The sequence below is a fragment of the Salvelinus fontinalis genome, chromosome 13 (genome assembly GCF_029448725.1).
Source record: "Salvelinus fontinalis isolate EN_2023a chromosome 13, ASM2944872v1, whole genome shotgun sequence".
Lineage (NCBI taxonomy): Eukaryota > Metazoa > Chordata > Actinopteri > Salmoniformes > Salmonidae > Salvelinus > Salvelinus fontinalis.
In genome coordinates, this window is record NC_074677.1 from 30915566 (window position 1) to 30929838 (window position 14273).

The 14273-nt window shown below is 42.4% G+C and overlaps 1 protein-coding gene across 2 annotated transcripts in view; it reads right to left on the reverse strand.

Annotated features, from left to right (window-relative positions):
• The window catches only part of LOC129868435 (zinc finger and BTB domain-containing protein 16-A), a 155720-nt gene that overhangs the window by 18891 nt on the left and 122556 nt on the right, over positions 1-14273 (reverse strand). For both annotated transcript variants that reach the window (XM_055942407.1, XM_055942406.1), the window contains exon 5: positions 2-172. In XM_055942407.1, coding sequence (XP_055798382.1) covers positions 2-172 — 171 coding nt within the window. The remainder of the gene's footprint in view (position 1; positions 173-14273) is intronic.

The window sequence follows — 14273 nt, forward strand, 5'->3', positions numbered from 1 at the left end:
CCTGTGTGAGAGCGAAGGTGACGTTTGAGTGCCGTGTGGCTGGGGAAGGTGCGGTTGCACTCGCTGCAGATGTAGCTGCGCACACCGGCGTGGACCTCCATGTGTTGCTGCAGTGCCGGCTGCGCCTGGAAGCGCTTCCCACAAAGCAGGCAGAAGATGGCCATGTCCGAGCCTAATGGAGAGAGAGAGGGAGGACAAGGTGAGTTTTCTTTTCTCATTTAGTCTGGTTTGTATCTTCAATTGAGTAGGAGATAATGTTGAGAATAAATCTGACAAATCATAACATGTTGACAGTCCTGTAGTGAAATGACACGTCATTCTTGGCCCTACTCCTGAATAAAGACCATTTCATCTCTGTTCTATGGATATTCAACATTCTTGTTCATTGTACAATGATGTACATTTCTTAAGATCTTTTATAAAGAAATACGTATCCTAAACCAAACGAGGTGTTGATCATTGTAAAACACCACTGGGAAAAGCACACAGGCTTGAACATTGCAACTGTGATTCCTTACCACAAGAGGTCAGCACCAAGTTGAGAGCAATGACAAACGATGTGAGCAGTATAACAGGCAGGCTAAGGACTGTTTTAGCATACAGGGAACCGTCAACACAATGGGATGTGCAATGGCCCTGTATCTCATGCTTGGTAGAGAACACTTGAATATGGCTAAGGCCTTCATAGAGGCCACTGAGGATAGGTTTTCTAAATCAATTTTTTAAGCACATGAAAAGGTATAACGATGTGCTTTATATTTCAATTGAGTCTCGAGCCCAACAAGTAGTGTTCTTTTTTCTCCAGCAGAGATATAGTCACACACAGGAATACAGCGCGCACACACACACACACTTTTCAATTACCAGACTGGGGAAAACTCTAGGGAAAGAGTGAGCGTTTAGAGCTCAGCTTCTATTTCATCAGTCAATAACGCATCTTTGGGGCAAAGCTGCCACTAATTTAAAAATCTATGAGGAGCAGCGGACTCATGTTCATAAATGCACGAGAGGGAGGCCCAGAGACAGCCCTCCCCCTGGATCAATCACTGTCTCCCATCCACACCCAGGAGAGAATGAAAGGGAAAGGGGGAAAAGGGAGGAAGAGAGGGAGGAAGAGAGAGAGAGAGAGAGAGAGAGAGAGAGAGAGAGAGAGAGAGAGAGGGAGGGGAAGAGAAGAGGAGACAGATGAGGAAAAGGTAGTGAGAGGAAAATTCAAGCAACCATGTGAGCGGTGAAGAGAGCGATGGGGTAGAGGGAGAGAAAGGTAAAAAAACAACAACAAGATGAGACAAAAACGGGGCCTGTCCTTAAATCTTCTGACAGTGAGGCTGTAACGGTGCTTCTGTGCAAATAAATACTGACAAGACTCCCTTCTGGCTTTCTCTAGCCCTCTTTCTTTTGCTTTTTTTTCTCCCCCACAACATCTTCTTTTCCCTCTTATTTTATCAATGAAAAGGGGGCCATTGATTGGGGCCGGGCCGATTTTCACTGGAATCCCTCCAGGACTTGAGGCACTTAAGGTGGCTTGACTGACAGGCCTTCCTCTCTCCCTCTCGCTCTAATGTAACAACACAGGGTGCTCTGGAGACAGCACAGTGGTCAGAGCTTGCCCACTACCTCAGGGCCATAACACAAACAATTAATGTCCAGTTGAGAAATGAAAATGGTTTGAGTAGTTTTGGAGGCAAACAGGAACAGGGCAATTGAGGGAATGAGAGAGGTGGGAGATAGTGAGAAGGGAGAGTGACAGAATTTGAGAAAGAGAGAGGGAGAGGAAAACTGCAGGAATGTAAGATTTTAGCAGGCCATTGACCTGGGTCCGGGATGAGGTGAAGTCTGGACATGGTGGAAGGAAACACTAATTTAACTACTATTAGTGCTCGATTGAGCTTACCTGTTGCAATGGAACCAATAAAAAGTCCCAAAAGTACAACCACCTAACCTAGCAGGTTTAAGCAAACGCTCAAAGTATTTGACATTTTTGGAATACTACTTAAACCCAGGTCTGAACCCACTTCTCCCATTTCAATGTACAACTACTAGTAATTGCATTCCCCCCACACAATAATAACACTAATATGGCTATAAAACCCAGACCTGTTAAATGATGTTAAGTGAATGGCACACAGGAGGGCTGTGTAGGAGAGTGTATGCGCATACATGACCGTGTGCAGCATGTGTAAGTGTGTGTGCATTAATCCTAATGGCACTGCTCTTGCAGACAGATTGCCCTTTAACCTCTGATATACCTTCACGCACAGACACACACACACACTCGTGCGGTACAGTAACATGTATTCAGTTTTTTGCCTGCACCCTCCAGCACCACAATAGTATACATCCTGCAATATATACATTCACACAAATGGACATAATAGTGCAGCTGTCTTTCTGAGCAGAACCGTGTTTACCATGCTGTTGTGCAAACAAGATGTCAGCTGCAATCTTGGGGTCAGAGAAAATATGAGGGTCTCTTTGTTAAGAGCAAAAGAGAAGAGTACAATTAATCAATATGAACTACAGTATATGCTGCACTAGTCAAAGTAATAAAACAGCTATTTCCTTTTCAAAACATACAAGCTTTCAGAGTCTGTATGTCATGTTTTGAGCGCTTTGCAATTCAATACAGTATTTGAACCCATGACAACTAAAGGAGCTTGGAAGGAGGAAGCTTGGAAGGAGGAAGAAGGACATAGGAGGACAGAGACATTACAAAGAGAGATAGAGAAAGCAAAAGAGGGAGAGAGTGAGAGAAAGGGGTACACACAGAGGTGAACAGACAGTGTCTTTCTCCTGGGCCTCCTGTGTGTTGGGAAAGTGCTGTAGCGCTGATTAGCGTTAACTGGAATTAAGTGCTCCAAAGTGATGCGGCCGGTCCAGTCTTGGGGGGGCGGCAAGGTGAAGGGCTGACAGATGAAGGGAGGTGCAGTGATAAAAAAGGTGGAAGCAGAGGAGAAAAGTAGCTGACCCAGGTGGTCTATTACAGTGTAAAATTGAGTCGGTCGAAAGTGACACCTGAAAAGAGGTGGTGGTGGAGGAGGAAGAGAGGAACGGGGGGGATGGCTTAGTCTCACTCCTGCTCTGGTGTTTTGGAAATCTTTCCAACAGCCAGGCCACAGTACATCGGGGAAGGGGCTCTGCTCTCGTCTGGATGCTGGGCGGGCGGCGGTGGTTACTTAATGGCCCTGGAGTGGCGGCAGCAGTTATTTAAGCGAAGCCGGACGGGGCCCTTAATGGATAGGCAAACTCCCAGAGAGCCGGTGACACGTCTGCGAGAGGTACAAACAGAGGAGAGAAAAGCTACATGTGTACATGCTGGTAGTGGTGGTGGGGCATGGGGCTAGACGCTGTCTGTCTGCCATGGCCTTTCTTCTGTTGGAGGAGAGGAAGTGAAGTAGAAAGTGCCCTTGTGTTTAATCCCCATGCATTCTATGAACTCTACCAACACCACCTTCAGAGATAACATTTTTATTATTTGTTGCTTTGCAATAAAATTACAGTATTGCTATTAGCAATTTTACTACGGTGTGTCTAGCTGGCTGTTAGAACATGACAACGAATGAGTCATACAGTAGGTGTGAGCGAGGACTGAAGTCAATTAGCTTCTTTCTCCTCATTCAGCTCCGCAAGGATGATGGCAGCAGCTCTCTCTCCCGCTGCTCTGTCTTCCAACTCAACCGTCTGTCTGCTAGCTGGGTTCTCTTCACCGGTTGCTTTTCAAATGAGCCACTGTATTATTCACAGTTAAATTATGGGAATCGTATGTGAATAGATTTTTCAATACAGCCACAAAGCCCTGCTGGGGTGGTCGGCTAGTGGTTTATTTTGTGTGGATGAAAATATACAGGGTTTGTGTAGGGACTGAACAATGTATCGTACGATGGTGTGTGTGTATATATAACAGTGACTAACTGTGTGTATGAGTGGATGACTGGGTGTGTGTGTGTTTGCGTGTGTCTGGGGGGAGAGGGAGAGAGAGAGGGATAGAGATAGCAAGAGCATGAGAGCACACACACAAGGTTGCATTTATGTCAACCTTTCTGTTTCATTTAACCCAAACAGAGGGAGATATGAGCCTAATATGATGAGGGTCTTTCGCTGACGCGTTTCACTGCATATTAAATGAGGCTGCACAAACCTGGGTGTATACTTATCTCGTCAAAAACCATCGGTGTGACCATTATATTACACCAAGTTTGAATAATCACAATAACACCACAGCTGCCATCACCATTACCACTTCTAATGGCCTGGAGCTATGGGGATTGTCAGACGTCATTTCATCACTCAGGTTGCTTCCCCTGGTGCCTAGTGCGTGAGGCGGTACTAAAATGTAACCAGCCGAGTGTATGTATGACGTGCTGTGGACTTAAGGTCCTCTGCTGATTGTCAAGTGTCCCTGCTTTCAGATTAAATCAATAAAAAAAAACAAGCTTAACTCACAGAAAGTCTTGGCTTCGACCGTCTGCTTTCACCACTTTCCTTTGTGTGAACGGACATGAGCACTAGGCATTTCTAGCCTATGTATCTAGAATGGTGAGGCAGTCCTCGTGTTTCCTGTTGGTGCCACACCTAAATGGATGAGAACTGCTGTCCTGTCCATGGGCGTGTTAGGGTACTTAACACCACAGGGTTAATGAAGCAGAGAGCTCTAGGAACCTGAATATAGGCATTAAATCACCATTAGATCGGGGTTAAGGATCCACATCCCTGTCTTTTACGCCCTGGTCTCACTCATCAACATGTTCCAGCATTTAGAAGGCTCCTGCATGGAGAACAACAAAATGTCTGCCTCTTGACTAATACTTTGCTGTTGGTGAAACAATATGGGTATAAAAATTAAGACGCACAACAACAGCAATGGGTGTGGCTGGTAAAAAATGTCACATGAATCATTCCCTTTGATGAATAAGGAATTAATGGGTAAATAAGTACATGAAGTGGGTAGTGTGGTACGGGCAGGCTGGAAGAGAAGAGTGTGTGTTGTGAGAGAGGTTGGGTCTGACAGCATGGGGGGAGGGTGAGAGGTCAGAGGGGGCAGCTGTGGAGGGAAAGGTGGGGGTGGGGTAACGCGAGGGGGCAAGGGTGTGTGCACCCAGAGAGGAGGCGTTAAGGGGGCTCTTGACAGCCCCCGCTGGGCAGGGGGGGACAATGGGTGCCGGTAGGGACTTGCTGAGGGGAACAATGCTGCCAGAGGACTGCCAAGACCCAGACCCCACCAGACCCTGGGCTGCAGTGTGGAGGGAAAGTATTCATACACATTGACTTATTCTACATTGTGTTAAAGCCTGAATTCTAAATTGATTTCTACATACAATACTCAATAATGACAAAGTGAAAACACGCTTTTCGACATTTTAGCAAATGTATTGAAAATGAAATACAGAAATATCTAATTTACATAAGTATTCACACCGAGAGTCAATATTTTGTAGAAGCACCTTTCGTGGCGATTACAGTATTGAGTCGTCTTCGGTATGTCTGTATCAGCTTTTCACATCTGGATTTGGGGATTTTCTCCCATTCTTCCTTGCAGATTAAGTTAGATGGGGAGTGGCGGTGTACAGCAATTTTCAAGTCTTTACGCAGATTTTCAATGGGATTCAAGTCTGGGCTTTGGCTGGGCCACTCAAGGACTTTCACATTATTGTTCTGAAGCCATTCCAGCATTGCTTTGGCTGTATGCTTGGAGTCACTGTCTTGTTGGAACGTATCTTCGCCCCCAGTCTAAGGTCATTTCCACTCAAATGTTCCTGTATTTGGCTCCCTTCATTGTTCCATCTATCCTTACCAGTCTCCAGTTCCTGCCTCTGAAAAGCATCCCCATAGCATGATGCTGACACCATCAGGCTTCACGGTAGGGATGGTGTTAGATGGGTGACGAGCTTTGCCTGGTTTTCTCCAGACATAACGCTTTGCATTCAGGCCAAAGTGTTTTTGGTTAATCAGACCACAGAATCATTTGCCTTTTAATCTCAGAGTCTTTCACGTGCATTTTTGTAAACTCCAGGTGTGCCATCATGTGCTTTTTTCTTAGGAGTGGCTTCCGTGGCCACTCTCCCATGAAGCCCAGATTGGTGTAGTGCTGTGGAGACTTGTCTTTCTGGTAGGTTCTCCCATCTCAGTTCTCCCATCTCAGTTAAGGAACTCTGTAGTTCTGTCAAAGTGGTCATTGGGTTCTTGGTCATCTTCCTGAACAAGGTCTTCTTGACCGGTTGGTCAGTTTGGTTGGACGGCCATCTCTAGGCAGTCTCGGTAGTTCTATATTTGTTCCATTTCACAATGATAGAAACCAGTGTGCTCTTAGAAATGTTCAACATTCTAGAAATTATTTTATACCCTTCCCTATATGCTGCACAATCTCGGAGATTTACAGACAGTTCCTTGGACTTAATGGTATGGTTTCTGCTCTGACATGCACTGTAAACTTACATAGACAGGTGTGTTTCTTCCTAAATCATGTCCAAACAATTGAATTGGCCACCGGTAGGGCTGTGGTGGTCACAAAATTTAGTCAGCCATTGATTGTCAAGCAAATAACTGTCGGTCTCACGGTAATTGACCATTAATTAACAAACACATTTAGCATCTCCTGGCTTCCAAAAAAGTATAATAAATCCATGAAATATAGCCTACACCTTCACAATAAATCCATTATTTATTAAAGACAGATCTAAAGAAGCATGATATGTAGAAAATGTAGTCTATTTCAGAAGAAAATAATAGCATCCTCTGAGTTGTCCTTATGTTTGGTCCTGATGTGGCTTTGGCATATGGCTGTGGGCTACACTAGTTCATTTAGCAGACAAGATTTACTTATAATTCCGTGGCATTATTTTATATTATGAAGAAAACAATTGAACAAAGCTGGATAAAATATAAATATTTTCTCCAAACGATTTGAGGGAGTGTGAACATGCGGCTATTCTGTGTTGAGAGGTTAACTCAGAAATAGGTATTCCTATATGCTTAATTTAGAGTTTTTAATGTAACTTTAGTTCTACAAACATTGGGCTATATGTTTAGATTTTTAATACATTGTAAGGCTGCATGATGAGATTCTAATTCTGATTTGAAAAAAGTTGCTTGAAAGGTTCTGCTTTGAGCTCTGCTTTGTTTTTTGTGCAGGCTGTACAACTCCAATAGTTTCTCATTCACAATTTCACTAGCACTTGATAATGCCTCGAATCCCCTTTGTGGCCGTAATGCACGCAAAAAATCCATGCCTTTTGCGGCCCGAAGTGCTGCGTTGTGCCCTTCTCCCTGAGTGCTGCACAATAGAAAGCGTCGCTCATTCACATGGCTCTCCATAACGTGATCGGGTTCTCACAGGCTACAAGTGAAGACCGACACATCGGCGACGCATCTTTGCGTGTCCTTATCCAATTCTAAGGTGCATATTGAAGATATTGGAAGAACTGTCCACATTTACTTTTCGTCAGCCAACAAGATGCGTAAGCTTAGCAAACAGCAAAAGCACTAGCCTATGTCAATCTACTATCCTCCATAGTACAAAAGTCAACCTATTCTATTCTGTGCGAGAAAGAAATTGTCTGGGACAGTTGTGGGATGCGATAGACCACAAATTAATACAACCACTAGCATCAAAGCATATTTTTTATGCAATGTGGCTGACGTAACAGATCAGAAGGTTTCGCTTAAAATGTTGCTAAAGTATAAGGCTATTTCTTCACATTATAAGCGCAGCAATGTGCACATGGTAGTAGGCGAATGTTCCATTAGCGGAAAACACCATTATCAAAAGTGACCGCAAGTGCAATTACACATGAAATGTTTTTATTATAAAGGTGCATTTTTATTATTTATCATTTAAAATTATCTTCCCCAAACTTGAAACTCACACGCTGCTTATGTATGCCAGTTAGGCTCTACACCCCTTGTAAAGCGAATTAATGTGCTTAATTTTAAGAAGTTATTTGGCCACTTTAGTTGTGATACAAACCTTCTTAAAAACATTTAGGCCTATGGGCTACATGAGGTGTAGGACTATGATTCGAAAAAGTCGTAAAAAAGGCATTGTTTTTTATGCTGGGCATCATTCACAAGTGATAATATATAATTCACAAGTGATAGGCTAATATTGTCACCCATCAGAATTTTCTTGATTTAATCTTGTCTTTACATATACTAAATAATATATATGTATGACATTTGTTTTGATTTAGAATCATTATCATGCACCTGCATTGAAACGGGGCAGTGGGAAAAAATACATATGCACTTAAATAACGAATGGAGGACACTTTTCCCAATGGTTTATTTTCATGCCAGCCAGGTAGGTAGGCTATACTCCTGTTGTAAATATAAGCAATGTGCTTAATATTAGGAAAGTTAATAAATAAATATAGTAGGCCTAGCCTATAGAAAGCTGATGGGATCCTCGTCTTTTTATTAGCGGCCATCACTCTGTTTTCTCACATAATTGCATAGCCTATAGAAATGTTGCACAGCATGAGCTCATGGGCTCTTATGAAGTGTTTGATTCGATTTTCAAATACATTTGCATTGTGGTCAGAGCAGAGTGATTAGAGGGACAATAGAGTGCCGAGTGCCAGGAAGTTAGCAAGTTTTGTAGGCTACTAATGACCAGCAGCAGAGCTTGGAGAAGCCTAATTACCGTGACTAAACGGTCATGTGATATTTGACTGCCTTCATGACTCTTGACCGCCGGTGTGGCGGTAATACAGTCCCTGCAACAGCCCTTGCCACAGGTGGTCTCCAATCAAGTTGTAGAAACATCTCAAGGATGATCAAAGGAAATAGGATGCACCGGAGCGTAATAGCAAAGGGGTGTGAATACTTAGGTAAATTAAATATTTCTGTATTTAATTTTCAATACATTTGCAAACATCTCTAAAAACATGTTTTCACTTTGTCATTAAAGAGTATTGTGTGTAGATGGGTGAGAAAAAATTATCAATTGAATCCATTTTGAATTCAAGCTGTAACACAACAAAATGTAGAATAAGTCAAGGGGTATGAATACTTTCTGAATGCAATGTATATACCAATATATTTCCCCTCCTATTCAACACATTGAAGAGTTTAAAAATCAAGAGTAGAATCTCCACAGCAGTTTAAAGTGTTTCATCTGGGATGTACCCTCCATCTCACCTCAGTCACCTACACAGATCATATTCATATTTGGACTGTGGGGCTGTGCGGACTCAGTAGGTAAGGTGGGTCGAGAGGAACCAGTGACCAGATGGATGCTGTGAGGTAAACTGTGTCTACTGTCTAGCTCCCAGCAGCCTCTCTGTCTGAGGCCAAACAAGGCGGAATGGCAGCACTGGAAACATGCAGCAACACAACACGTCATAGAGAGGTTGGTGACACACAGAGGTTCTGAACAATGGAGGAACATGGTGAGCTAATTGATGCAAATTGCTAATAACTATTTTAATACGCGCACACACACACATATGGAGGAAAAGGGCAGAGCGATCTAATCCCTGAGAGTGGCCTGGCATATCAGTGGCACCAGGCCTGGACGACAGGTCTGGACCGGAATACAGAGAAGATAGAGGGAGAGAGAGAGAGGAGAATAGATAGAGAGGAAGGGAGAAACAGAAACAGAGAGAGAGAGAGAGAGACAGAGAAAGAGAAAGAAAAAGAGCCGCACAGGCTAATTCATTCAAAACGCCTCACTGGCTTTGACAAGAAACGCAAAGAAAAGAGCCTCAGTGAATTGTTTATTGATCGAACGGGAGAGAGGGTGAGGATGAGAGAGCGAGAGAGAGAGAGAGATAATTAGATCTACATGCAATGAATAAATATCCATTGCCGGAATATAATGATCTGTGAAAAACAGACATCCAATCAAATGATAGGCTTGCTGTATGTACAACAATGCGATATGGTTTCTCTAAAACGCAATCGAACACGATGTTAATCAAATAATACATATGAGACCTTAAAGCAGGGGTCCCCAATTACATAAAGCCCCAAATTGGAGGTGTCATAATACCTATAAAACCTAGTGGTCAAACAGTTCCAATTGTTTTTCCACCATTCATTTTTCCCATTGGGATTTTTAGAAACACTTAAAATAAGGTTTATTTCATGTAGGCTTACACTGGCGTGATGTTTTGATAGCCATTCGGCTCTATTTACTCTCAGTTTTGAAAAGGCTAATTAGCATCAAAGTACACATCATGCAAGACTATAAATCCCTGCAATTTCCTGCACATCATCTCTAGCTGACACCTATGCTAACAGGTATTGTATCAATTTAAAACTTGCACAGGACAGTTCACAGAATTGTCAATTAAAGGAATTTTGCCAATTTATTAATGACAAAATGTAGCTAACATTAGATAGTTAATCCAGAGATTCTTACCTTTGCCTCGATTCGGCAGTCTCGTCCAGATCATCATGGCATTTGTAGTTCTTTATGATAGCCATATTAGCAGATAATTAACGTTACATTTATTTTGTGGGGGGGGGGGGGGGGGGGGGTTATCATCACGCCAGGGTAAACCTACATGAAACACAGCCTTTATGTGCTTCTAAAATCCCCTATGGGAAAATTGAATGGTGGAAAAACTATTGGAACCATTTCCTTGTTTGACCGCTAGGTTTTATGGGTATTATGACTCATACTGTGGTACTCTATTCAGCCGCGTGCCGAATACAGTACCACATTTTTCTTGAGGGGATGGTCCGGGGGCCGGAACATAATTGAACAAACAATCATTTCAAACCTTGATTACATTGGGATACAATCACATATGCCTCTATTTATGCGTGGGAATACTTGGGAACAGATTTATTAAATTTAAATCATTGAGCTGATTTCCTGGGGATTTGACAGTAATGTCCCCACCCCAAAAATATATTTTTTAATGAGATATATATACATATATATAATACATTGGGGATCCCTGCCTTAAAAGCAGTGGTGGAAAAAGTACTAAAATGTCATACTTGAGTAAAAGTAAAGATACATTTAATAGAAAATAACTAGAGTAAAAGTGAAAGTCACCCAGTAAAATACTACTTGAGTAAAAGTCTAAAACTATTTGGTTTGAAATATACTGAAGTATCAAAAGTAAATGGAATTGCTAAAATATACTTAAGTATCAAAAGTAAAAGTATTAATAATTTCCTTATACAGTATTATGCAAACCAGACGGCACCAGTTTTATATATTTATGGAGAGCCAGAGAAACACCAACACTCAGACATTAATTTACAAATGAAGCACTTGTGTTTATGTGATCCGCCAGATCAGAGGCAGTAGGGATGTTCTCTTGATAAGTGTGTGAGAATTGGTCCATTTTCCTGTCAAAATGTAACGAGTACTTTTGGGTATCAGGGAAAATGTATGGAGTAAAAAGTACATTATTTTCTTTAGGAATGTAGTGAAGTAAAAGTAAATGTTGTCAAAAATATAAATAGTAAAGTACAGATACCTCAAAAAATGACTTAAGTAGTACTTTAAAGCATTTTTACTTAAGTACTTAACACCACTGCTTAAAAGGAACCCGGCACCAAATAAAACCTTAATTCTCTCGAGCTCAAAAAGACTAGACAGTGTAACCAACACACCCAGAGAAACTACCATGTCTGCATACAAAGCACAATTCTCAATGTGCCGTGTGGTGCCATCCATGCCAATAACAGTGAGTGATAATTCACACGTCGGTGTGTCATGAAGCGGGAATCGTGAGATGAACCGTTCACCAGTTAGATTAATGTCACCAGATGCCAGACTAGATGCCATATTAATTACCCAGAAATAATGTCAGGGAACCATATGGTAGCTCAACTGTCCATTTAGTTGACAGGGGAAACATCTCTATCCCGGGAAGGTTCATCACTCGTATGGTCTTCCTCGTGAGATAAACATATCAAAACCTTATCTAGTGTAAGGTCCAGGTGTATCATATATTTATCATTCAAGAACTTTCCCAATATTCAGACTTTGACTGCTTTTGTTTGATGTTGACAGACAGGGTTATCTGGCATCTATTTATTTTACATAATGGTCTGTTCTGGGCCATACCACCTTCCCTATATGCAGGGGGTGTCAACTGTCTAGTTTAGATTGCGGGCCTCTTGATACATCTGCCCCGTGCTGACTGACAGAGCTCTTAAAGACCATAAATGCTGACGATAGAGCTCTTAAAGATCATAAACAGCATATGTCGAGAATTTGACATCAGCAGGCCGTGTATCAGAGAAAGAGTTGGATTGGGGGGGACATGCGCCTTTAAGAGAATATAATTTACAGTGCACAGCCGACCCTTGCCTTGGTCCTGCGGATCGTTTACAAAGCAGAGGACCGTGCCCCCCCCCCTCCCTCTCCCAATCCCACAAATCCGATTTAAATCAGACAACTTGCGCAGTGTGGCTTGAAGTAAGAAAAAGGATAATTAGTAAACAGAGAGCTACTCGGCGGCTTCATTGGCATTCGCGCCGGGTTACTGTGTCGCATTTAAAATGCAGTCTGATGAAGTCTACAAAATCAAACCATTTGTTACTCCTATTGAGGAGGCTTCGGGCCACTGGCAATTAAATTGGAATTAGTGCGGGGGAATGAGATACGGCAGATTCATACCAAGGAGGGGAAAACTGTCTGGAAGATGTCTGGAACGCATTGAAGTTTACAGTCGCCAAGGTTCAGATTGTAAATCATTTGGTTTATTTTTTCTATTTCCGCCTCTGTCACCATACCCCACGTCATCACTTTTCTTGTTTGCTTTGTTGTCCTTCTGTTTAGGTTCTGAGAGAAATTCACCCATGTCTATCGTAGTCTTGTTTTCTATATACAAATAAACAAGCCCATGATGTATTATTCCTAAGAAATAGACATGTAGGGTACTAAATCCTATGTAGGGTTGACAGCAATACAGACATTACGTCACACAGGGACGGAACTAGATCAACAGGCTGCCACTCAGATGTGGGTTGACCAGTTTATCATACTCACTGATATTGGTATAAGTGTAGCGTGTGTGTATGTACTTCCATAGGAATGGGAGCGCATGTGTTTGTATGTTTTTCCTTTGCATGTGACCAAACAGCTTGTGTTTACTGTGCATTTGTGTCCATCTGTGTGTGCATCTGTGCGTCCGCTTTGAATGGAAAAGAGGAAGTGAGAGAGAGATGCCATTTGCTTTGCCACAGCTGATTGGGCACAGTGGAGATGGGATGGGGCTAACTATGGGAGAGATAGAGCCCCCTGGCCAGCGAGGGAGTCCGGGGAGGGACAATCATTTGTGCCAGGTGTGATATCCCTCCTAAATATCTCAGACTAAATGTTCCTATTGACCCAGTAAGGCCAGCAGGTTAGTCTCTTTTTATTGGTATGTAGCTGTTATGAAAGTTGTATTGTCAATTTGTTTTGTATTTAAACGGCACTTTAAACTTGTACATGACACTGCCACAACATTTCCCCATGGGGACAATCAAGTCAGTAAAGGAAAGGGGGACGGGGATGGACGGCGGTGAGAGAAATGTGAGATAAATGGAGTACAAATGAGAGGGAACAGCTCTTGCAGTACAGCTGTCTTCCACAGAGCTCACCTGGCCTGGCCGTGGCAACTGGGCCAATGGTTGCCAAGGGTGTCGATGCTCACAGTCCCCTCATTGGACACAAGCAATGGGCATTTACAATATAGGGCGTTGTTCAGGTGGGCGGCCAGTAGGGGTCACTGTGGCTGATTGGTCAAAACTTGTGGTTGTAAAAACTTTTATATATAAAAAAACAGAATAAAAACCTTTATTTAACTAGGCAAATCAGTTAAGAACAAATTCTTATTTACAATGATGGCCTACCGGTGAACAGTGGGAACTGCCTTGTTCAGGGGAAGAACGACTGATTTTTACCTTGTCAGCTTGGGGATTCAACCCAGCAACCTTTCGGTTAGTGGCCCAACGCTCTAACCACTAGGCTACCTGCCGCCCCAAAAGTGTCTGGTCTATCATTAAGGGGGACAGCTAATTCATTTTGTGGCAATAAAATGTATACTTTTTTGGGGACAATTGCACTTATATTTTAAGTACCTACACTACTTTGAAGTAGCTTATATAATTTAGGTTACATACATTAATGTCATATAGCATTGTCAAATGTAATTCAGAACTATGAGGAGATTATGCATTCAGTTAAAAAATACTTCGTATTTCTAGTCATGTTGTTTGGTATTGGGAACACCCTACTGTATTACTCCTCATTCACATAATCCCACTCCACTGGCCAAATAGTGTGTTTGACAACATTATCGTTTGTGTGTTTGTGTTTTCCC